At 40.0% G+C, this 24,513-nt stretch overlaps 3 protein-coding genes across 3 annotated transcripts; all 3 read left to right on the top strand.

The window, feature by feature from the left end:
- The first annotated feature begins 559 nt into the window (after nt 1-559).
- LOC141788643 (cytochrome P450 2J4-like) lies at nt 560-4,040 on the top strand. The gene is made up of 8 exons (XM_074667587.1): nt 560-730; nt 824-976; nt 1,070-1,230; nt 1,355-1,531; nt 1,623-1,761; nt 3,036-3,223; nt 3,320-3,461; nt 3,865-4,040. The coding sequence occupies exons 1-8, from the start codon at nt 616-618 to the stop codon at nt 4,038-4,040; spliced, it is 1,251 nt and encodes a 416-aa protein (XP_074523688.1). The 5' UTR covers nt 560-615.
- A 2,904-nt stretch (nt 4,041-6,944) lies between these two features.
- LOC141788641 (cytochrome P450 2J4-like) lies at nt 6,945-11,407 on the top strand. Its single transcript, XM_074667585.1, has 9 exons — nt 6,945-7,136; nt 7,341-7,506; nt 7,599-7,751; nt 7,847-8,007; nt 8,147-8,323; nt 8,733-8,871; nt 10,580-10,767; nt 10,863-11,004; nt 11,089-11,407. The coding sequence occupies exons 1-9, from the start codon at nt 6,945-6,947 to the stop codon at nt 11,262-11,264; spliced, it is 1,494 nt and encodes a 497-aa protein (XP_074523686.1). The 3' UTR covers nt 11,265-11,407.
- A 2,649-nt stretch (nt 11,408-14,056) lies between these two features.
- On the top strand, nt 14,057-20,206 carry LOC141788644 (cytochrome P450 2J4-like). Its single transcript, XM_074667588.1, has 9 exons — nt 14,057-14,272; nt 14,485-14,650; nt 14,745-14,897; nt 17,049-17,209; nt 17,354-17,530; nt 17,626-17,764; nt 18,941-19,128; nt 19,223-19,364; nt 19,462-20,206. The coding sequence occupies exons 1-9, from the start codon at nt 14,081-14,083 to the stop codon at nt 19,635-19,637; spliced, it is 1,494 nt and encodes a 497-aa protein (XP_074523689.1). The 5' UTR covers nt 14,057-14,080; the 3' UTR covers nt 19,638-20,206.
- The last annotated feature ends 4,307 nt before the right edge of the window (nt 20,207-24,513 follow it).

The raw sequence follows: 24,513 nt of genomic DNA, 5'->3' as shown, positions 1-24,513 counted from the left end.
TCAGGACACGCAGAGCATAGCGTCTCCTTGCTGCGCACATTCGTCTTTGCTGTTCCTAAATTTGAAATGGTTTTATTAAGCCTGCTTTGAAGGAGCTGCTCTTGAAACTGAAAATGATTTTGCAGCTCTAATAAGAGCACAAACAGATGCTTACCTCCATTTCCGGGTCTGTATTCTGTGTGCCGCCCTTTGTCAGTGCTGTCCAATGAGAGCACCGATCTTCACACACTCGGATGTGTTTACAGAATATAGTCCACTTGCAAAAAGTACAATCTGAATACAAACCACACCAAACGAAAAAAATAAAGTCTGCTTTTGGTCCGGACCAAACAAGTGGACCAAAGGACTTTTATGGTCTGAATACAGCCTAACGCACAAACACCTGTGCAAAAGCATCACTCTGGGACACCAGGGAAATGTAGACACCCAACATCAGAGATCATCACTGCTCCAACAACAATAATAATAGACACCCAACCCGACATAAAAAAACTTGTTTAGATAAACTGAGATGAAGATTTATTTACATCACTCTGATCTCTTCATTAAAATCCTTTTCCACAGCTGGCTGACACTTATGGAAACGTGTTCAGTGTCCGTCTTGGTGGGGAAAAGATGGTTTTACTGTCTGGCTACAAGGCAGTGAAGGAAGCCATCATCACACAGGCTGAGAACTTTGCAGATAGACCGGGTGATGCAGTCCAAGATCGACTTTACTCTGGATCCTCAGGTTTACCAATCTTTCACGCTTACAATAACTTGTGTCTCAAAAAAAAATCCCACTGAGCCAGTAATCCTATTTCATCAATGTGCATCTGTCTAGGTGGTCTGTTCATGAGCAACGGAGAAACATGGAAGAGACAGCGGCGCTTTGCCTTGTCTACCTTACGTAGCTTTGGCCTGGGCAAAAACATGATGGAGCAGAGTATCTGTGAGGAGATCAGACACCTGCAGGAAGAGATAGAGAAGGAAAAAGGTGATATAAAATGCATTTAACATTAACTTATCCTAAGCAGAATCAGGTCTTCAGTAGTATAGCCTGGTCTAACCATGGACTCTTTTCCTGCAGGTGAAACCTTCAACCCAGCAAATGTTTTCAACAAAGCTGTGTCCAACATCATCTGCCAGCTGGTGATGGGGAAGCGGTTTGAGTACAGTGACCACAACTTCCAGCACATGTTGAAATGTCTGGCAGATCAGATGATGTTGGAGGGCTCTGTATGGAGCTGGGTGGGCAAATATTTAATAGCTTTTTTTGTATTGCCATGTCTGTACTAGTAGAGGCAAGTTTGAGGTTAAAAATGTTTGAGATCATGTTTGTGAATATTTATCTTCTCTGTATTCTTTCATGAAGCTCTATGTGTCATTTCCTGCACTGATGAAGCACTTGCCTGGTCCTCACAACAAAATATTCAGCCAATATCGCTACCTCCAAGAATTCCTCAATCAGGAAGTACAAAGGCACAAGATGGACCTGGACTGCAACAACCCCCGGGATTATATTGATGCTTTTCTCATTGAAATGGAGAATGTAAGTGGGACAAACTGCACTGTGGAAACTATCCAAGCCTTTACCTTCAATCCACCTGTTATTCTCTTGTTTCTTGTCAATGTTTAAACAGCAAAAAGAAAACACTGTGGGCTTCACTGAGACTAATCTCGCTGTATGCGCTTTGGATCTGTTCCTGGCTGGAACAGACACAACTACGACCACTTTGCTCTGGGCTTTGGTTTTCCTCATTGAAAACCCAGAAATTCAGGGTAGGTGAAATTAGGTTGCCCTTCCTCAACTGCAAAACACTAAGGAAACAAGACTGCAGCTATGCTGGTCGTTAACTCATACTAACAAAAGGTTTATCTTGGAGCTCTTGACTTGTACTGTGTTTGTGTTCTGTCATTTATTTATAATTTTGTATTTTGCTATCCTTTCTCAGACTTCTCTTTTCTAATGTAATTTGTGAGGAGTTTGAATTCCTGTTTGTATGAGTGGCCCACAAGGAAGAGTAGTCACCTAAAACTCAAAAAGTTGGATGGATGGTGGGGCCCCGCTTTTTCAGTCTGTAGTTATGTTGAAAATTAAGATCAAGCGAGCTTTTGCTGTTTATCACACTGTGCATCACCGGTTCTTTTTTTCACCTTTGAATGGTGTGAACAGTCTGTAGCTGTTGGCAAGGGCACAGAAACTTGCTTCAGCTCCACCTCTTTGTCTGCTGTTAGGCCAACTGAAAATTAGGTTTAGTACCTTTTGCAATGTGGGGTCCACCGACAAAAGATGACAGATTTTTTTTTGTATTCTTACACTTGAAATACACCGAATACGTCTGCAGTGCGACTCCTTTGCGCTGACTGCGTTTGTCAACTCACACCGGCTGTGCATTCAGTCTGACAAGCTACATGAAGGACAGACAGCTGGAGTCACAGACTGAGGAGTTCCCGCTTCCCACTCCATTGATAAGTCTTCCTTCACTCATGTTGGGCTGCAAAACCTCAAACCTGTTGACCCCTGGTCTGGCTCTGCTCATTATGTCCGTTTGTCGGCGTAGTCAAGCTAAATACGAACTCATTTGGACACAGTTTGTTTTATTTCAAAAGCCACTTGGTGTTTTTAGGTAGTCACGACTTTCTGTCCTGCTCGCTCTTCCCTTCGCTGAATTTATGTGTCGGCTCCACGTCCATCTAAAATAGGATGGCTGTGTATGTCCTACAACACAATGGACCAGCCACACAGACGTAGTGCAACAGAACTGATTCTGTGTGAGTTGACAGACTGACTTGAATGAAACCTATTTGATCCTTTTGCCAAACAGAACGCAGACACACTGCAGACGCAGATGGTGTATTTTAGCAGATACTGATGTCCCTAAATTTTATCATAGCTATAAATGGCAAAAGTCAAAATATGAATAACATATTATGAGGAATGGAATTCTCACATGCCTGTGTTTTTCTAAAGCCATCATAGACATTCAGACGTCATTTGAAAATGTGTCACTAACCACCAGCAAGTTCACTTTCTTCAACTTGATTGCTCTTAGCCAAAGTCCAGGCCGAGATAGACAGAGTGATCGGACAGAGCCGCCTGCCCACCATGGCTGACAGACCCAACCTGCCCTACACTGATGCTGTCATCCACGAGATCCAGAGATTTGGAAACATTGTGCCTCTCAATGGGGTTCGAAAGGCTGCCAAGGACACAACGCTGGGTGGTTACTTCATCCCCAAGGTGCATTTTTTCATTTCATTACTTGAGTTTTCTGGGGGTTTTTTCTTCTGTTTTATGAAGTATTTCTTGAAGTTGACCAGCAGATCTGGTTTTCAGGGTACGGCTCTGTTGCCAGTCCTGGACTCTGTACTGTTTGACAAGACTGAATGGGAGACTCCAGACGCCTTCAACCCTGGACACTTTCTCAACTCTGAGGGGAAGTTTGTGAAGAGAGAAGCTTTCATGCCCTTCTCTGCAGGTAAACCTCTTTTTCCTGAATTTAACTTCAATTCAAATTAGAATTAATATATTTTTCAGACCACTAAGTTTCTGTATTTCTCCTATAACAATGAGTCAAATGCCAACCACAAAGAAGACAAATTGCTGGATGTCTTTGTTGCTCTTCTTTAATTGTGTCGCGTTTTTCCTCTTCGTTGGATTTGTTAGTGGGGTACACTGTGTCGTGCTGTCATGCTATTATGTAGCTGATGCTGCTGCCAGCATCTGGCTCACATGCTGCCCACCAAGAGCGGGCATGGTTGGCTGCGGAAATGCAAACAGGACCAGGCTTTACTGAGTCAACCCGTACCAAACTGTACTGATCTATACGGACCAGTTGGTTGAAATGGGGCTTATAAGTGTTTGTATTTTTGTCGTTTTAGGGAAACGTGCGTGTCTTGGAGAAAGTCTGGCCAGGATGGAGCTGTTTCTGTTTTTCGTTGGTTTACTCCAAAAGTTTACTTTCTCTGTTCCTGATGGAGTTAAGCTTGGGAACGAAGGAGTGGTTGGACTTACACGCGTACCGCACCCGTACAAGGTGTATGCTAGGGTGCGTTAAACTGTGTATTTACCCTTTGTGCAATTTCATGTGTTATTGCTTTAATTTAGACCACCATGAGTTGTCTGTTGTAATTCAGTTATTAAGATTTTATAAACTTTGGGTCCTTGTCACAGTAATCAGTGTATGGGGGGGCAGGTCCTTGAATTTTGATTTTTTTATGCTGAAATTATCAAAATGCTTAATGATGTTCTGAAATTTTAACCTGTCAGCATTATAAAATTGACTTGTGCTAAGGACAGATTGTGCTGGGCTTTTTCTTAAACATAAATTCATTTGGATTGAGTGTCAGTGTTGATGCTCTGATCTACTTGTCTTTGTCATCACTGACAAAGTGTAAAACAAAATAATTAAAATTTCAGGTCTTATTAAGAAATGTGACTTTTTTTTATGAACAGCTAAAATGATGTTTAGTTTAATAAATAAACATAATCCATTATAATTGGATAAACTGCTAACAGGATGAGGTTAACTGTTTTGATCCAGCACAAGCAGCAATGGTCAGGCTGTAGTGCAGTGACCAGCGGATAATGACATTTTTCGAATTTGTGTCATATCCCTCTGCATCTCAGATAGAAATAATATTGGTTTGCCTTAGCTTTATTAATCTGATACTGAATGTATTTTTTTTATTCATACTGAAATAAAACATTAAAAAGTCATGTGGATTAAAAGACAATGTTCTAAAAAGCCTGATTTTCCTTAAGAAAAATAAGTTCAATTTCAGCAGCACTTTGCCTCTGTTAATCATTTATGTGTGCTTTTTAACAGTGATTATTATCACAGTGATTGTACAAGGCACAAAACATTAAATCACCAGTGTTGGAAACTTAAAAATGTTGTACTTAAGTACTGCACCTCAAGATTAAATAATCAGTTTATCAGGATGTATATATCATTTTAACTCTATTTTTCACTTCTGTGTGGTTACATTGATGAAGTCCCCACAACTGACTGACAGACTGACAGACAGACAGATAGATAGATAGATAGATAGATAGATAGATAGATAGATAGATAGATAGATAGATAGATAGATAGATAGATAGATAGATAGATAGATAGATAGATACAGTGGGGCAAAAAGTACTTAGTCAGCCACTGATTCTCAAGGTTCTCCTATTTAGAAAGATTAGAGAGATCTGTTATTAATTTCCATCAGAGGTACACTTCAACTATGAGGGACAAAATAAGCAAAAAATCTAGGATATCACATTCTAGGATTTTTAAAGAATTAATTTGTAAATAATGGTGGAAAATAAGCCTTTGGTCACCCACAAACAAGCAAGATTTCTAGCTCTCCCAGACCTGTAACTTCTTCTTTAAGAAGCTTTTCTGTCCTTAACTCATTTATTAATGACACCTGTTTGAACTGGTTTTCTGTATAAAAGACACTTGTCCACAGCCTCAAAAAGTCAGACTCCAAACGCAACCATGGCCAAGACCAAAGAGCTGTCAGAGGACACCAGGAAGAAAACTGTACACCTGCACCAGGCTGGGAAGAGTGAATCTACAATAGGCAAGTAGGTTAGAGTGAATACATCAACTGTGGGAGCAATTGTAAAAAAAAATAGAAGTCATACAAGACCACTGATAATCTACCTCCATCTGGGGCCCCACGCATGATCTCACCCTGTGGGGTCAAAATCATGAGAAGGGTGAGGAAAAATACCAGAACTACTGTGGGGGTGTACCCTGTTTTGGTGACTTGGTCATTTACCTGCTGAAATTCAGAGCCAGTGCTGTGTATTGAAACTGGTCTTTTTTTTTTCCAACATGCTGTCAGTGATGACATCTTGTGGATGGAGAGGAGAAATACTGTGATTTTGACAAATAGTGCAGATTGGACAATCTCTGCCTACACTTTAAAGCTCCATTAATGTTAAGTCTCACGTTTCACAAAAGTCTGAGCCACTGCAGTGTCCAGTCAGTGAGTGATATCCTAAAGTGGGCCATAATAAGGCCTGCTCTTGTTTTCCAAGCTCATTGCTCCTCAGGTCAGTCTCCTCTCTGCTCTTTCCTCTCTGCGCTCTCCTCCAACACAATCCGAGCACATTGTCAACAGATTGAGACAGCCCAAGAACAATGCCTGTCAGGCCGGGCAGGGCCAAGTCCCTCTTCTCATATTCATGTAGCACATTTCTTGTCTTTCTTACCGCACAAGGCGCTCTTAAACTGCTATCTTCTGCTCTATGTCACACCCATGTCTGACTTTTTTCTATGTCAGTCCATTGAAAACATGGTAGTTGCATGTTTCTAGCTCATCATAACGGAGCAAGGCTTCCAGGGTGTGCTGATAACTTCGTATCCAGTGGTAGTCCTAACAAAACTGTTTTTAAAGTGTCGAAAACTAAATCCCTGTATATTATGCTGGCATTCATCAATATGTATCTTATTGATCTTGATCTTATGTAGTAAGTTACACAAGTTTGATATAATTTGAAAAACCTGAAGACACCAGGAGCTTTCTGCCTGAGCCCAACTGCATTAACTACCCTAACTTCTTCAACCCCTGAATTAAACCTACCTTGGGGTTAAATAAAATCAGTCAGATATCTTTTACTCTCACTACTCTTTTTGTTGTTGGTATTATTCTGTTAACATGATGAGCATCTTGATAAAGTCTACAATTATTATAATACAGATAAGTGAAATGTTCATACTTGGAAACTGAAATTTTCTTGTACTTTGTCATGAAAGGGGTCTCTGATGTCAAGGGAAAGGAGGTGTGTCTGTTCCTGGTTATGTAACCACAGTGTCACACACACCTTTGTACACTCTGAAGTGTGTAGTCACTGTAAAATGCTTATAACAGTCTAAAACCAAGATTCAACGAGCATTGTGCAATTATCAGTGCTTCGAATCAACAGCTGACTCCTGCTTCTGTTTTCTCTTTCTGGGATAATGTGGCTTTATGATTTTTTACTGGGTTTAGACCTCAAGGGTCTATTCCTGTTCCTTGTTATTTTCATAATAATAGCAGACTACCTTAAATATCGGAACCCTCCTAATTTCCCTCCTGGACCTTTTTCTTTGCCACTTCTTGGGAACATCCTTGGTATGGACAGTAAACAACCTCACGTTTATTTCTCCAAGGTAATGTGTATTTTGAGTTATGTTGTGATCAATTTTCAAAAATTATACTATGGATTTGCTGCACTTAATAATGACCTTCTACAATACTGTTAAGATATTTTCAAACAGTGAAAATATTAGCTAAACATGTTTTGATTATATGGTTGGGATAAAGTGGATTGACTTAGATAAATCTGATCTCATCAATAAAATCCTTTTCCACAGCTGGCTGACACTTATGGGAACGTGTTCAGTGTCCGTCTTGGTGGGGAAAAGATGGTTTTACTGTCTGGCTACAAGGCAGTAAAGGAAGCCATCATCACACAGGCTGAGAACTTTGTGGATCGACCAAGTGACGCAGTCCAAGATCGACTTTACTCTGGATCCTCAGGTTTACCAACCTTTCAAGCTTCCAGTTAATTGTGTACAAAAAAAAATCACACTGAGCCAGTAATCCTGTTTCATCAATGTGCATCTGTTTAGGTGGTATGTTCATGAGCAATGGAGAAACATGGAAGAGACAGCGGCGCTTTGCCTTGTCTACCTTACGTAGCTTTGGCCTGGGCAAAAACATGATGGAGCAGAGTATCTGTGAGGAGATCAGACACCTGCAGGAAGAGATAGAGAAGGAAAAAGGTGATATAAAAAATGCATTTAACATTAACTTATCCTAAGCAGAATCAGGTCTTCAGTAGTATAGCCTGGTCTAACCATGGACTCTTTTCCTGCAGGTGAAACCTTCAATCCAGCAAATGTTTTCAACAAAGCTGTGTCCAACATCATCTGCCAGCTGGTGATGGGGAAGCGGTTTGAGTACAGTGACCACAACTTCCAGCACATGCTGAAATGTCTGGCAGACCAGATGATGTTGGAGGGCTCTGTATGGAGCTGGGTGGGCAAATTATAAATAGCTTTTTTGTATTGTGATGTCAGCACTGCTCTGGTAGAGGCAAGTTCTCATGTTTACATCAGTGACAAATGTTTGAGGTGACATCAGTGAATGTTTATCCTCTCTGTTTTCTTTTATGTAGCTTTATATGTCATTTCCTGCACTGATGAAGCACTTGCCTGGTCCTCACAACAAACTATTCAGCCAACATCGCTACCTTCAAGAATTCCTTGATCAGGAAGTACAAAGGCACAAGATGGACCTGGACCGCAACAATCCCCGGGATTATATTGACACTTTTCTCATTGAAATGGAAAATGTAAGTAGCATACACTGCACTGAGTAAAGTATCTAGGCCAGGGGTCACCAACATAATGGCTGTGGTCACCTGGGCACCTGCAAGAACCACTTCAGGCGCCCACAAGGCATGTTCCAAAAAACATCACTGGTCACAGTGGAGCTCCTACCAGAAATCTGCATATATTTCCCACCATCAGTTTTGTGTAAGTCATTAATAATGATTGTAGAATTACAATTGACATGTGAGCTGTCTCTTCACATTATATTACCACTGCTACTCAATTATTATTGATATTAAAAAGCAGTTGGTGCAATTTTGTTCTACATACCACTAATTTCCCCTTGGTCTCAAAAAGTGACCCCTGATCTAAGCCTCCCCCTTCAACCCACTGGTTATTCTGTTTTGTTTACTCTCCATGTTTAAACAGCACCAAGAGGACACTGTGGGCTTCACTGAGACTAATCTAGCTGCTTGTGCTTTGGATCTGTTCCTGGCTGGAACAGACACAACTACGACCACTTTACTCTGGGCCTTGGTTTTCCTGATAGAAAACCCAGAAATTCAGGGTAGGTGAAATGAAGTTACCTTTCCTCAATTGCAAAACAATAAGGAAACAAGACTGCAGCTATACTGATCTTTTGACATTTATGTCTTTGGCTTTTTTTCGAATCAGCAACAACATCAGATTGTTAAAATTTGTTGCTCGTATATTTTTTTCGTTCGACTGTGAAAACAAATTAGTTTTTCTTGAAGGCGATCTCTCTCTGACTGATTACACGTTCCCTCTAAATCAACAATTTCTGATACTAGTTTGTCAACATTAAATCAAGGAGTTACATCAGGTAAACTTTGGTCTCTGAAAGTGGTCCATGGCACATGATGTGCCAACAGAACAGTGTCAACAATTTGAGTTCAGCATATACTTAATGGTGGCACCATGGGGGGGGGGGGGGGGGGGGGGGGTGTCCTTCATACATTTGTAGTGGCTCCCTTATACATTTGCTGGCCCCCCCACTGGCCCCTCTCTCACCAGTCATATATCCATATTATTCTTTTTTAGTTCTTGGTATAATAAGGATAGCCCAAGAAAAGAAAAGTGGGCCCACGTTCATGTTCAATCTTACCTTGGGGAGCATAAAACCACTGTCTGATGCTCTGAGATCAGACAAAAGCTCTAAAAAACTACTCTTTTTTCTGTCTTATGTTGAAATACAGCTCTTCTTGTACTTAAGGAGAGTTTGAAAGTGATCTTGAAAAGGTCTCCGTTCTAGATAGATGTCCAATTGTCATCCACACTTTGAAAAGACAATGCCAATATAGGTTATTTCTAAATGCTACTTCGTAGCTTCCCAATCGGGTCAAGCAAGATCAGATTGATTTAAAGACAGTCTCTGTGACAATGCCACACAGACTGATGAAGTTTAGTAGTGAGAAGAGACCTCTGTGTTTTTCTCTGCTGAAAATGATTTCTGTGATTAATTTCTGTAGTAAAGGTGGACACAGGAGCTTAACTGTCAGAAAGAAAAAGGACAGATGAGTAGAAGAAAGCTAAACTGGCTAAGTTGTTTTTTAAATGTTCATTTCAACTCACATGCGGTAGTTATTCTGCAATAAAGTGAAGAGTGAGGAAACTTTAGCCCTGCTTGGTAGATGAGCAATACTGACATGTCTCACAACACCGGACTGTCAGCGCTACATATAAATGGCTACTTAGCTACTGTATGAACTGTAGGGATGGGTACCAAATTAGGTACTTTTGTGGACACCGAGCAAATTATGTCTGTAGTACTGGGTACTGAATTGTGTCAAATCAAAAGGTACCATGTTTCGGCACATAAACACATCCTTGTGACTGTAAAGAAGTGGAGGAGTGGGCGATATTCCATGTTGGACATAAACACAGCATTGCAACTTTATATATTGAGAAATAGGTTGAAAATCTTTGAGATTTTATCATTTAACAATAAAGATTTATTACCACATAAACACAAAAAATACCAATACCAAAAATAAATAAATAAATGGATAAAAGTGAAAAAAAAAAGGAATATCAATCCTTACTAAAAATTCGACATGTTCACAGCTTAGTCCAAACATAAGTGGTCTGAATAGAGTACTTGTCTTTTTAGAGGATTAATTGATTATAGATTATGAAGAATGGAATTCTCACATGCCTGTGTTTTTTTCTCAAGTCAACAAAGGCATTCAGATGTCTTCTGAGAATGTGTTGCCACCCATCAGTGTCTTTACTTTCTCCACTTTACTTGTTCTTAGCCAAAGTCCAGGCAGAGATAGACAGAGTGATTGGACAGAGCCGCCTGCCCACCATGGCTGACAGACCCAACCTGCCCTACACTGATGCTGTCATCCACGAGATCCAGAGATTTGGAAACATTGTGCCTCTTAATGGGGTTCGAAAGGCTGCCAAGGACACAACGCTGGGTGGTTACTTCATCCCCAAGGTGCATTTTTTTCATGTCATACCTTGAGTGGTTTGAAGTGTAAATGGTGTTTAATGAAGTATTTCTTGAAGTTGACCAGCAGATCTTGTTTTCAGGGTACTGCGCTGTTGCCAGTCCTGGACTCTGTACTATTTGACAAGACTGAATGGGAGACTCCAGACACCTTCAACCCTGGACACTTTCTCAACTCTGAGGGGAAGTTTGTGAAGAGAGAAGCTTTCATGCCTTTCTCTGCAGGTAAACCTCTTTTTCCTGAATTTAATTTTAATTCAAACTAGAATTAACTGACCACTTTGAGTGTTTGTTTTTCTGTCATTTTAGGGAAACGTGTGTGTCTTGGAGAAAGTCTTGCCAGAATGGAGCTGTTTCTGTTTTTAATTGGTCTACTCCAAAAGTTTACTTTCTCTGTTCCTGATGGAGTTAAGCTTGAGAACGAAGGAGTGGTTGGAATTACACGCGTACCACACCCATACAAGGTGTATGCTAGGGTGCGTTAAACTGTGAATTTACCTTTTATGCAATTTCATGTGTTATTGCTTTATTTTAGAGCTCCTAGAGTTTTCAGTGATAATTTAGTAATTGATATGAGTTTATTAACTTTGGTAACTTGTAACTGTAATGAGTGTACTGTCACTGAACTGTCATGTACAAGAACAATATACACACAAAGGTCAAAATGCTTTATAAAGTTCAGAAATTTAAACCTGTCATCATTATAAAACTGACTTGAATTAAAAACATTTTTTTTGCATGTACTGGATTTCTTTAACATAAAACTATTTGTATAAAGTGTCACTGTTAATGCTCTGCTCTATTTTTCTTTGTCATTACTTAAAAAGTGTAAAGGGAAAAAAAATGTTTTATTTGAAACTGCTGAACTGAAGAATACTATAAGTGATTACTTTTTTCCCACAACTTAACAGCTAAAGTGATGTCAAGTTAAATGAGATAAACATGCCTTTATAAGTAGCTTAACTGCTAATAGGATGAGGTGAAGTGTTTTGATCTCACTGTAGCAGCAAGAGTCAGACTATAGTGCAATCAGTGACTAGAGGATAATGAAGAATCCATCCATCTACCAGAGCCTTTAATTTTCTTCTGACAATGTTCAAGTGTTGAAAATAAGGAGACTTGTCAGGGTGCCAGGAAACAACCGTGTCGACTCTAAACTACTTATCAATTGATGAAACAAATACTTTTCTTTGTCAAGGTAAGATGTTTCACAACTGTGGTTAACCCACAAAATCTAACTTAGTACGATGAAATACTCTTATTAAAACTACAGCTGTTATTTACCATATCATTATGAACGCCATTAGGCTTTACGTTTAGCTGCTTCCTTTGCATCTGTCTGATGATCATAACTATCATCCCTCCCCTGACAGCTCAAAATAAAAAAGAACTCTTTATAGCACTGGGAGAGTCTTTGAGAAATAAAAATTATTTTTTAAATTTGTATCATATCCCTCTGCATCTCAGATGGAAATCATGTCGGTTTGCCTTAGTTCCATTAGTCTAATACAGAATGCAATTTTTTTTGTACTGAACTAAAACATTAAACAAGCCATGTGCAGTAAACCACAGTGTTGATTTCTCAAGAAAAGTAAAAGCAATTTCAGCAGCACTTCATCTCTGTTAATCAATAACAAACATGTGCTCTTTAACTTATCACACTGATTGTACAAGGCACAAAACATTAAATCACATAGATTTGAAACCCACAAATAAAGTACTACACACACACACACACACACACACACACACACACACACACACACACACACACACACACACACACACACATATATATATATATATCCAACTGGGCTGGGGAATCTATTTCCCTAATGAGGGACTTCAACACATCACGTGATCAATGACAGCAACCTCGAGGGTTGTAATTGAGAGGAATGGCTTGCCCAAGCAGTTCTCAGTTCTTGGACCTCTGTGCCAGCCACAGTGTATCACAAGTGCACAGTATAAGTACACCTGGCACCAGAACACCCTAAGTCACAGATCGATGATAAACTTTATGGTCATATTTGCTGATCTGCAGCTGTATGGTCTGGACCATAGGTCTGGACACCCAGGTGAAGAGAGGAGCAGACCTAGCAAAGATCACCACCTGGTGGTGAGTTGGAGCAGATGGGAGGGGAAGATGACAGACCTGGCAGACCTAAACGAACAGAGAGGCTTGGCTGGAAACGTCTGGCTGAGAACTCCGTTAAAATGGCTTTCAACTCCCACCTCTGGCAGGGCTTTGACTGCATTCCCTGCAGATGGCTGTGGACATGGACTTGGAATGGACCATGTTCTGTGGAGCCATTGCTGAGACAGAGAGAGCTATTACGAAAAAGTGGCAATTTCCTACGTTTCTCAGTAAGTTGGTCACACAAACAATGTAATTCTGGCAGAGAAAAATGTTCATGTGCAGAGACAATTCAAAAATAAAATCTGCCAAAAATGATGTTTTTTCAGCTCATTTTTTCAAATATTAATAACAGCTGCTTGCTTTTAGTTTTTCAGTAAGATTGATGCAAACATAGATACCAAAAGGGGGCACAGCTAAAAAAAATTATATATATATATATATATATATATATATATTATACTATACTATTTTTGGGACCTAGGATTTTATTTCCATCATTTTCCAAGTGGAAAAATGCAGAGAGGTTATTGTGTGTGGTTCACAGATTTTATCAAGGCATGTGTCAGGTTGCCATGTAGCCAATTGGTTTGACAGGATAGTTGAGGTATTGTAAGCAGAGTTGTAGGTTGCACATTTGTGAGTCTGTACATCACTGGGTGGTTTCAGAGAGTTACTAGGTTCTGCAAAAGCACTGAGAGAACAATACTGCAATGCACTGATAATGAAAAATGTACTTTGTACTGTTGAATAACAAGGTATTTTTTAAATGCGTTTACTTTTGAATACTTAAATATTGTTAAGAGGAAGTACTTAAGTACTTTACCCTGAGTAAAATTTTGACCAGGCAACTTTTACTTGTAGTGGAGTAATATTTGACCATGAGCATCAATACTGTGACTCTGGAACTGAAGTTGAGTACTTTGTCCCCCCTGATATTATTTTATAGTTATCATTCAAAAGGTCTCAATGTTCAGATTAAGGAGGTGTGTCTGTACCTGGTTATATAACCACACTGTCAAACGCACCTTTGTACACACTGCAGTGTAACCACTGTGTGAGACGACTATAACATTGTACAACGGAGATTCAACAGGCATTAAAAAAGCTTCAGTGCTTCAGATCAACAGCTGACTCCTGCTGCTGTTTTCTCTTTCTGGGATAATGTGGCTTTATGATTTTTTACTGGGTTTAGACCTCAAGGGTCTATTCCTGTTCCTTGTTATTTTCATAATAATAGCAGACTACCTTAAATATCGTAACCCTCCTAATTTCCCTCCTGGACCGTTTTCTTTGCCACTTCTTGGGAACATCCTGACTATGGACAGTAAACAACCTCACATTTATTTCTCCAAGGTAATGTGTATTTCTGAGTTGTTTCCTACCTTTTTTAAAATTATTTTACTATGGATCAAAGGTTTTTTCTGCTGATTAATGACCTGATGTGTTATTGTTTAGATTATGTGAATCAGTAAACACATTTGCTTAACATGATTTGATTTACTGGTTGAGATAAAGTGGATTGACTTAGATAAATCTGACCTCATCATTAAAATCCTTTTCCACAGCTGGCTGACACTTATGGGAACGTGTTCAGTGTCCGTCTTGGTGGGGAAAAGATGGTTTTACTGTCTGGCTACAAGGCAGTGAAGGAAGCCATCATCACACAGGCTGAGAACTTTGTGGATCGACCAAGTGATGCAGTCCAAGATCGACTTTACTCTGGATCCTCAGGTTTACCAATCTTTCACGCTTCCAATAACTTGTGTCTCAAAAAAAAAATCACACTGAGCCAGTAATCCTATTTCATCAATGTGCATCTGTCTAGGTGGTCTGTTCATGAGCAACGGAGAAACATGGAAGAGACAGCGGCGCTTTGCCTTGTCTACCTTACGTAGCTTCGGCCTGGGCAAAAACATGATGGAGCAGAGTATCTGTGAGGAGATCAGACACCTGCAGGAAGAGATAGAGAAGGAAAAAGGTGATATAAAAATGCACTTATCTTCACTTATAAACAAAATTAGGTAGGGGTGTCACAATACACTCAGCTCACAAGACTGTGGCGAGAGAACATTGTTATAAATCTTTGAAGAGTAGTAAAATGACAGACTTATTTATTGAACAGAGTCAGAAAACAACGCAGGTGCATTATGAAATGTTATAACTTGCATCCATGCATGACCCTAGCATGAGCATTTAACTGTCCATCTACTTTCCACAAATGAAACCAAGTACTTCTTTTTTTAAGTGCAAGCAATTGGAGCAACACTGTAATTTAAGTAAGGGAGAACGGGGAAAGTTGAGCTTGTGGGTAAATTGACCCACCCCCTGTCTCTGGGAAACAGTACCAATCAGTGGTCACATGACTCTGGATTTTGTTAGCCCGCCTCATTTCAAGCTCTCTGTGGTGAACAGAAACACAAGTTGAAGTGTTGAGTAACTTTTATTCTCCAAAAATCATTTTTTGCATGTTGAAGTAAATTTTCAACATATCATGAATAATGACTATAAACTCAAAATAATGTTAACTATATTTAAAAACTTACATCAAATGAGTTGCTGAACTATCAATGTATAAAAACCATGTGAATCGTGTAGCGAGGTATTAGCCTGAATTGCTAGGCTAGGTTGTTTTTAACAAAATGGTGGCTGTGGGGGTAAAGTGAGCCAAACTGCTCGGGGTAAATTGACCCAGTGATTTAACTTGCCCCACAATGAGGCACTTAAGTGTCAGAGGTAAAACGTGTTGAAGTGTAGTAATACATAATGATTTTTTTTGTTTGTTTTTAATATGTGTTACAATGTAGACAGCAGGAAGACAAACTGGGGCTCAACACCCCTTGAGGAGATGCAGAGAGCAGAAACCGAAGTCCAGGGTGGAAAATCCCTAAGAAGTGGCCACAGAGAGAAATATTGTCAGGTCAACCTGACGCAGATTCCTAAAAAAGAAAGAGGGAGGGGAAGTGACGGTGGCGGGCTACACAGGGATAGCAAACGCAAAGAGGGTCTTCACAGAGGAGATGAAGGAAGACCTGGAAAACCATGTGAAAAAACTGGCTGAGCAGTTCCATGGCCTCACGGTGAAGAAGTCCTGTGATCTAGCCTACAAAATGGCAGAAAAAAACAATACCCCTGTCCCTGAGAGCTGGAAAGCTAACCGTTCATCAGGTAGTGTAGAAGAGATCACAATTCAACTCTGGTAAACAGTTGGTCTTGTAGCTTGTGAGACATCATGAAATTAATGTACATGTGTTGATTTCACTTCAGTTTCATTCCCACTTGCCTACAGGTCAAACAATGTAAAAAGTGGCTCCCGTTCTCCCTTGCTACTGTCAATTCAGAGCCCAAAAAAGTGCAAACAGATACTGACCTCTTTGTGTCTCGTTTTTGTTGCTCCGGCGCTTGACTTTGAATGTTGAGGTGCAAAGTCTGTCAGTGTTGTCTGGCCTTGAACAGTTTTTTATCACAGGTGCAGTGGAGTTTAGCAAGCTGAGGTGGTTCCGTACGTGCCTTAGCGCTCGTATACGTATACGACTAATATATTAGCACTGTACGGCACTGTTTTCTTACACTACTCACATATTGTCTGCGTCACTTAGTTGCCGTTTTTCCACCGGGTACCCAAAATGTTGCCACACCATAGACTGTACAAAACATGGACATTATCCATGCGATGTCACCTGCCTGTTCCTGAGACCGTGAAATGAGGCCAATCTGCAGCCACATTGGGTATGACCATATGACGCCAGACTAGAGCTTCCTTTCCAACGGCTACAGGGCGTCCGTCAGCAACATGAGCTGAGCTGTGTCTTTGATTGGACAATCAGATGATTCTACTATCTTCTAAACTGGGGAGTTGGAGAAAAAAACACCGTACAGTGTGTGCAGACTGTGAAATTACCATTTCCGATACAAGCTTCTATCAAAGTTTCAGATCCTTTAGATCTTGCTAATATTTTCAGACTCGGGCGTCACTCTGGCTGCACCCGATAGGCTGCTGCTCCTGCTCCTTTCCTTTTTCTTGTCAGTTTCTGGCGGACTACGCGTTCAAATCTCGCGGGATCTCGTCACACCCCTTGTAGTAAGTCCTCAGCTGTGAAGCGTGGTCTAACCATGGACTCCTTTCCTGCAGGTGACACTTTCAACCCAGCAAATGTTTTCAACAAAGCTGTGTCCAACATCATCTGCCAACTAGTGATGGGGAAGCGGTTTGAGTACAATGACCACAACTTCCAGCTCATGCTAAAATATCTGACAGAGACTTTGATGTTGGAGGGTTCCATCTGGGGCTGGGTGGGTAAATATTTAATAGCTTTTTTTTGTATTGTGATGTCAGTACTAGTTTACAGGTAGAGGCAAGTTTTCATGGTTACATCAGGGACAATTTTTTTGAGATAACTTGAGTGAACTTTATTTTCTCTGTTTTCCTTCAAATAGCTTTATATGTCATTTCCTGCGCTGATGAAGCATTTGCCTGGTCCTCACAACAAAATATTCAGCCAATTCAACAGCCTCCAAGAATTCCTCGATCAGGAAGTACAAAGGCACAAGATGGACCTGGACCGCAACAATCCTCGGGATTATATTGACACTTTTCTCATTGAACTGGAGAATGTAAGTGGCATACACTGCAATGTGGAAACTATTCAAGCCTTTACCTTCAATCCACCAGTTATTCTGTGTTGCTCCCTCTCTATGTTTCTAAACAGCACCAAGAGGACACTGTGGGCTTCACTGAGACTAATCTAGCTGCTTGCGCTTTGGATCTGTTCTTGGCTGGAACAGAGACAACTTCAACCACTTTGCTCTGGGCTTTGATTTTCCTCATAGAAAACCCAGATATTCAGGGTAGGTGAAATGAAGTTGCCTTTCCTCATCGGCAAAACAGTAAGGAAACAAGACTGCAGTTTTGTTGGTGGGGATCCTATGAGCTAAACTGTAGGATTAGAATACAAACATTACCAACAATAATCATGCCTTTTTTTTCTTTATGCAAACTATCTTTTGATATTTTTGTTTTTGGCTTTTTTCAGAATCAGCCATGTCATCAGTTTTTAAAAAAATCTGGCCTCACTGGCCCCCTCTCTCACCAGTTGTATATGCATTCTTCTACAGCAACTGTTTTCAATCTGACCCAAAAGCAACCCTTGAGTGACCTAAAAGCAGCAGCCAAGTGATTGAGATTCAGGTCCAAAGAGAAAAACATCTTTTACTAACAATGACAAGTTACAATAATAGTTCAAACACTATTGCTAATATTGACAGCAACACCTATCGTAACCTAGCAACTAACCCAATGCATTGTGTCTCAGAGCAGGTGTGTTTGAAAAGTTTACATTAGCAGTCCTACACAGGTGATAATAGCATGTCTCTTTCAACCCTAAAACAAAAAATCATCAAGGGAAATTGTCAGTTTAATCTTGCATATTCATTTTACCACCAAGTCCAAAAACGAATTCAATGTGTTTGCTCTGCAACAAGTGCAGTGAACTAACAGTGTGCCAATAGTGATAGCATTTTAGACCCGAGTCATTTTTTTAACTAGGCCTGTTAAAGCCAAATATGTAACAACAACCCAAAATGTAATAAAAACCCTAAAATATAATTTAAAAAAATGTAACAAAACTCATAATGACCCAACCGACCCAAAATGTAACAATGCTGTGCCCAAAACATAATAACTTTTTCTTCCCCAAATTTTATAACCTGACATATTCCCTGTGATTGTGCAAAAGGAAGAACAGTGGCAGGAGCAGCCTTTAGCCTTGAGAGATTAGGCCAAGAATCAGATGCTTAAAATTGGAGTTTTTAAAGTATCCCATCAAAAAAAGCACCGCAAAATTATGCATATCTACAGTCCAAAACATTAGTTGTCTGAATAGATGACTTGATAAAAGATTATGAAGAATGGAATTCTTACATGCCTGTGTTTTCTTCTCAAGTAACCAAAGGCATTCAGATGTCATCTGAGAATGTGTTGCCAACCACCAGTGGCTTTACTTTCTCCACTTTGCTTGTTCTTAGCCAAAGTCCAGGCAGAGATAGACAGAGTGATTGGACAGAGCCGCCTGCCCACCATGGCTGACAGACCCAACCTGCCCTACACTGATGCTGTCATCCACGAGATCCAGAGATTTGGAAACATTGTGCCTCTTAATGGGCTCAGAAAGGCTGCCAAGGACACAACGCTGGGTGGTTACTTCATCCCCAAGGTGCAGTTTTTCATGTCATACCTTGAGTGGTTTGAAGTGTAAATGGTGTTTTATGAAGTATTTCTTGAAGTTGACCAGCAGATCTTGTTTTCAGGGTACGGCTCTGTTGCCAGTCCTGGACTCTGTACTGTTTGACAAGACTGAATGGGAGACTCCAGACACCTTCAACCCTGGACACTTTCTCAACTCTGAGGGGAAGTTTGTGAAGAGAGAAGCTTTCATGCCCTTCTCTGCAGGTAAACCTCTTTTTCCTGAATTTGAATTTAATTCAAACTAGAGTTAAAGGATTTTTTTGTCAGACCACTATGAGTGTTTGTGTTTTTGTCATTTTAGGGAAACGTGTGTGTCTTGGAGAAAGTCTTGCCAGGATGGAGCTGTTTCTGTTTTTAATTGGTTTACTCCAGAAGTTTACTTTCTCTGTTCCTGATGGAGTTAAGCTCAAGTATGAAGGAGTGAGTGGAGCTACACGCGTACCGCACCCATACAAAGTGCATGCTAGGGTGCGTTAAACTGTGTATTAACTGTGGGCAGTTTCATGTGTTATTGCTTTGTTTTCGAGCTCCTTGAGTTGTTAGTAATGATTTAGTTACTTTAAATGAATTTATAAACTTTGGGTCCTTGTCATATTAATGAGTGTTTTGTCATTGAAGATTGCTAAAATGACGTCAAGTAAATGATAGAATCAAAACCAATGGCAAAACATTTTCTCTCATTAGTAGATACATTTTCTAACAGAATGAGCAAAGTGTTTTGATCCCACTGTATTGGCAAGAGTCCGACTATTGTGCAATTATTATAATAAGGATAATAAAGAATCCATCCTTCCATCTGAGCTCTGTAACAATGTACTAATTTATTGATGTTAATCTATTTAAAACGAAATTACTAAATCTGATCTTGTGTTATGTCCAATAAATCTACTGTTTGCTTCTTGCTGGCTAAAGTGAATTCAAAGTCGAGAAATTATCCTGTGACATTGACTTTCAATCAGTGAACCAGAATCAGATTTGTACTGAGAAAGTATGCCATAACCGCAAAATGAAGACAATTTTAAGACTTATAAATGATTTAACATTCAGCTGGGGAGGAATTTTATTACAGTAATAAAGTGACATTTTTGAAGTTTTCTTTCTTTTTTTTCGTCTACACCACAATCTTAGAAATCTTTATATATTTCATCGTGTGAATTACAAATAACCTCAATGAAGTGGCACTGTACTTGGTATTATGACACATTTTATCGATTCATAAAGAACAAATAAGTTGAGGTGGCGTCTTCTTGAGCAGTGCGCGCTCCCGCGAAGTGCGCATGCAGTAGCCAGTGGACAGGAGCGACTCGGAAGCCTGCCTGGAGTCTGCACGGAGGGGAGGGGGACTCCGACTCTCTCTGCCCCTTAAGTGGGTTGATTATATTCAGTGCAACTTGAGACTTCTTCTGGGATGTTCTCACAAAAAAAAATGACGTCGAAAAATGCAGACTCGATACTTGGTGGCCAACGCGGTGGCACGAGACTCCAACGTATTTGAGGTCAACCTGAAAATTAACGTTAACGGTCTCCGTCTGGTAAGAGACAGCCAACGGCTTGTGGGCCAGTGTAGCAAGCTAGCCATGCTTATTAGCTCCCCGTTTGTTCACAATTAGCCGGTCCTATCGTTATGCCTGCTGTCATGAAATGTCATGTCAGGATCACATGTTTGTTTATGGAGCTCGTTCAGATAACGGCTGCCAATAAACTATTAATCAAAACATACACTTAAGACAAGATAAGTCGCGGTTTTTCCTTGTTAAGACTTTTCAAGTTTAATACCCGAGGAAGGAGCTGCTAGGAAGCGGTATTTTGTAGAAACTGTGACCCGTAAATCTAGTTTTCAGAGCTATTTAACCCCAACTCGCTCAGGACAAGTGTGGTCATTGTTGCCAGTCAATACCTCTGCAAACAAGTAGTACTCAGGAAGACTGTTGGATGCCTCTGAACCCCAAACAGTGGAGGTGGAGTAAGGGATTTTTTTTGTCTGACCTCTGTATTGTTGATACTGCGTACTTTGTCCTGACAATCAGACTGTATCAGCAGTAGTTGTCACTGTTGTTTGTGTCACTTCCAAGATATTATGTCAGAGGAGAACACTGATTAAGTCTGTATGGATTCATGTGCCAATTTTTTCTTGAATGAATCGAAAAGAAACCCATTACCCTGCCATTTACAGAGTTCTACAAAATCAACATCTTGATTATTTTGCACTACTTAATCAAGTGAACCGTGTGTGATAGCAAGGTAGTTAAAATATTGGCTGCATTATCATCAAACTACTTCAAAGAAAAGCCTTAATACCATTGTCATGATTTAGCCCTTATACCACAGCCAACCAATGTCAGACTTGCCAGACCAATCTTCTGAGCACACCATGTGTACTCCATGTATGACCAGTCTCTACCTACCAAGCTATATCAGTGTCACCTTTAGAAAAAAAGTCATTGAATTGACTTGAATGATCCAGAGAAGAAGCAGTTCAGCCCCTGTGAGACATTATGTTGAGTACTAACATGCTGTGTATTGTTCATGTCTAATGCGTTTATCATCTGTTTAAACAGGCTCCCGTCTGGAAAGTGCAATGTATACCTGCTGGAGATGAGAATGAAACCCAGTCGCAGCTTCCTCCTGGGCCTGTGCTCCATGCTGGCCTTGGGCTTCCTCTATTACTCCTCAGGGCGGATCAGCTTACGAGGATGGAGCCACAAATCATGTGAGTGTTCATCTGATGTGTCATACTATCTGTGTAACAACAGACAGTTGAATTTCACAGGACACATTTCATTGACCAATGTCCACCTAACTTATAGCAACAGAACCTATTTTCTCATAAACACAGGCCACGTGTCTGAAACAAGGTCATATGCTCGAAGTAGAGCAGAGATTTCAAGCTCTGCAGAACAAAAATCATGTACAGTATGGGGAAAGGATAATACAACAAAATTGTACTTTAAGAAAAAGAAATACCAAGTAACATGACCCTTAATCAATCTGTTTCTTACAAAATAAAATAAATAAACAAAGGTATAGGTACCCACCAGTGTATGACAGTAGCATCTCACTGACAAAATGAAAATACTGATTTTTGATAACAAGTTTATTGTCACTTAAAATTTTTTGTACTTTTTTTTGGTATGAGCTTTAGCGATAGAACTTGTAGTACATGCACAGCACAAACGCAAGAGGAACCAGTGCAGTTTGAGTCAGGAAAAACAAACACTCAGTACATACAGCTTTAAAAAATGTGCTCAGTCAGCACAAGATCAGACTATTGAGATGCACAAAAACAGCTTAGTCAGACTGAGAATGGACTAAGCATAGCTTTATTGACACACCCAGATAATGCAATTGCTATCAGACTGCAGTTGGATTTAACATGTCCCAGTACGCCTCAGTGTTCAGCATGAGCAACTGTCACCTGGAAGAGGAAATAGATGACCATGATAGATGGGGTCGCTGTGCTCCATCATAACAAAAAACACCATCTAATGTAATTGATACACATAGTACGTGAGAAACAAAGAGCTACAGCCGCATCCATCTCAGCCATCGTCGGTATAATGTTGCATCTTCTTCGCATGAACCAAAACTAGTTTGATATGCAAATAGCTCCGCCTATCAAAATAGGACACCGCGCCACCTATCCAAACTGAGTGAGAGACTCTCAGCCAGAAGTCCAGTTCTCTTTTCTGCATGTATACGGAGCTGTGATTTTACATCCAAGCTCCGTATACATGCAGAAATATAACCTTAGTTGGACTGCTTCATGCTTGTAAACATACTGAGTGGTGCTTGAACCAAACACTGCAAAATTGTTTGATATGGCTAAGTTCACAGCTAAAGACCACAACAGGCAGTGGGATAGCATTAGCAAGTCTTCTGAATGTCATAAAACACCAATCACAAGCTGATATCGTCAAAACAAGTGCAAATGTAATGAAACAGAGCAGAAAAAGCCACAATAAGGGTAGAAATATACTTACTAACAGGTTATCAAAAATGTTGTTTTGATTTAAGATATAGTCCAAAGCACCTCCTCTCTCTTCCACCTGCTGATCAACCAAGGGGTTAATATGATAATTTGTCAGGGTTATTGAAATAAGTGAAGCCACAGCTGCTGCTGTGTTTACTTTGAAAACACTGGTTCAGAGAAATGCTCACTGTATGGAAGCACTCTGAAATAAACGAGCCAAAGATAAATTACAAATGATCGTTGGACTAACAGTTAGATACATGCAACCAAATAATTCAGGTTGTTGCAATTACTGCTTACCTCCAGGACTAGTAAAGTTAAATTCAGTTTGACACCAAGTATTTAAAAAGATAAATTCCAAATTCATTGTTTGAGCAGCTCTTTTTAGCTCCATGACACAGAGAGCAAAGAAGACAAAAGCAGTCTACTGCAGTGAGATCTTTAATCCTCCTCTGATGTTACAGTAACCTCTGAAGACACTTATGGGACCTCGACTACTGAGGCCTCACATGAAACAGCCAAACATTATGATTGAACAGCTCTTATTTTTTAAAATACGAGAGGCAACAGTGCACCTTAGTGGATGCTACCACTAGAGTGAAAGCACCGCCAGCATTCAAAAGTGACCAAAACATCAGCCAGAAAGCTCAGGAACTGAGAGTGGTCTGTGGTCACCACCTGCAGAACCATTCTTTGTTGGGGGTGTCTTGCTAAGTGCCTATAATTTCCACCTGTTGTCTATACCATTTACACAACAACATGTGAAATATTGATTGTCAATCAGTGTTGCTTCCTCAGTGGACAGTTTGATTTCACAGAAGTGTGATTGACTTGGAGTTACACTGTGTTGTTTAAGTGTTCCCTTTATTGTTTTGAGCAGTGTATATAAATGTTATACCACACCCATATGAGGTGTATGCTAGGGTGCGTTAAACTAGCTAAACTTGAAAAATATACACCATATGAAACTGCACAAAAAGTTGTAAAGGTTGTTATTTTTTAAGTGCAATTATTAAAATGTTCTTATGAAGCTTGTTAATAAATCCAAAGACCAGGAGCTCCACACTGACCCTGACTCAGAGAGAAGGTTTGATCTTTGGCCTCTTGGTAAGTAAAAAATCTTCATCTCACCACCACATAACCAGTAAAGGCAGATTTTGTATTTTTGTAGCTAAAACAAACAGTGTCACAAACAATTAAACAATTCTTATTACTCTTTATTTATAAATCAAATGCTTTTAAAGAAGTATAATATTCCAAGGGCTATTTTTCTGTTATCTGGCTTCACCATCCCTCCCAAAAGCTATCAGCAATGACCCCATGATTACAAATGGACACAAGGTCTATGATGTTTAGGAGGTTGGAAGGAAAAGGTGACATGTT

The sequence above is a fragment of the Halichoeres trimaculatus genome, unplaced genomic scaffold (assembly GCF_033239565.1).
Source record: "Halichoeres trimaculatus isolate MK-OKI-2021-1 unplaced genomic scaffold, fHalTri1.1 fHalTri1_scaffold_4, whole genome shotgun sequence".
Lineage (NCBI taxonomy): Eukaryota > Metazoa > Chordata > Actinopteri > Labriformes > Labridae > Halichoeres > Halichoeres trimaculatus.
Note: the sequence above shows the minus strand (reverse complement) of the source record. Positions and strands in the feature narration are given on the sequence as shown.

Excerpts from the sequence above, each read along its gene's own strand:
- LOC141788643 (XM_074667587.1), top strand. The coding sequence starts at position 616 with ATGGTTTTACTGTCTGGCTACAAGGCAGTGAAGGAAGCCATCATCACA. Across the intron at positions 1,762-3,035 it reads TGAAAACCCAGAAATTCAGG|CCAAAGTCCAGGCCGAGATA; the intron begins GTAGGTGAAATT and ends GATTGCTCTTAG. Across the intron at positions 3,462-3,864 it reads TTTCATGCCCTTCTCTGCAG|GGAAACGTGCGTGTCTTGGA; the intron begins GTAAACCTCTTT and ends TTGTCGTTTTAG.
- LOC141788641 (XM_074667585.1), top strand. The coding sequence starts at position 6,945 with ATGTGGCTTTATGATTTTTTACTGGGTTTAGACCTCAAGGGTCTATTC. Across the intron at positions 8,324-8,732 it reads TTCTCATTGAAATGGAAAAT|CACCAAGAGGACACTGTGGG; the intron begins GTAAGTAGCATA and ends ATGTTTAAACAG. Across the intron at positions 11,005-11,088 it reads TTTCATGCCTTTCTCTGCAG|GGAAACGTGTGTGTCTTGGA; the intron begins GTAAACCTCTTT and ends CTGTCATTTTAG.
- LOC141788644 (XM_074667588.1), top strand. The coding sequence starts at position 14,081 with ATGTGGCTTTATGATTTTTTACTGGGTTTAGACCTCAAGGGTCTATTC. Across the intron at positions 14,273-14,484 it reads CTCACATTTATTTCTCCAAG|CTGGCTGACACTTATGGGAA; the intron begins GTAATGTGTATT and ends CCTTTTCCACAG. Across the intron at positions 17,531-17,625 it reads TTCTCATTGAACTGGAGAAT|CACCAAGAGGACACTGTGGG; the intron begins GTAAGTGGCATA and ends GTTTCTAAACAG.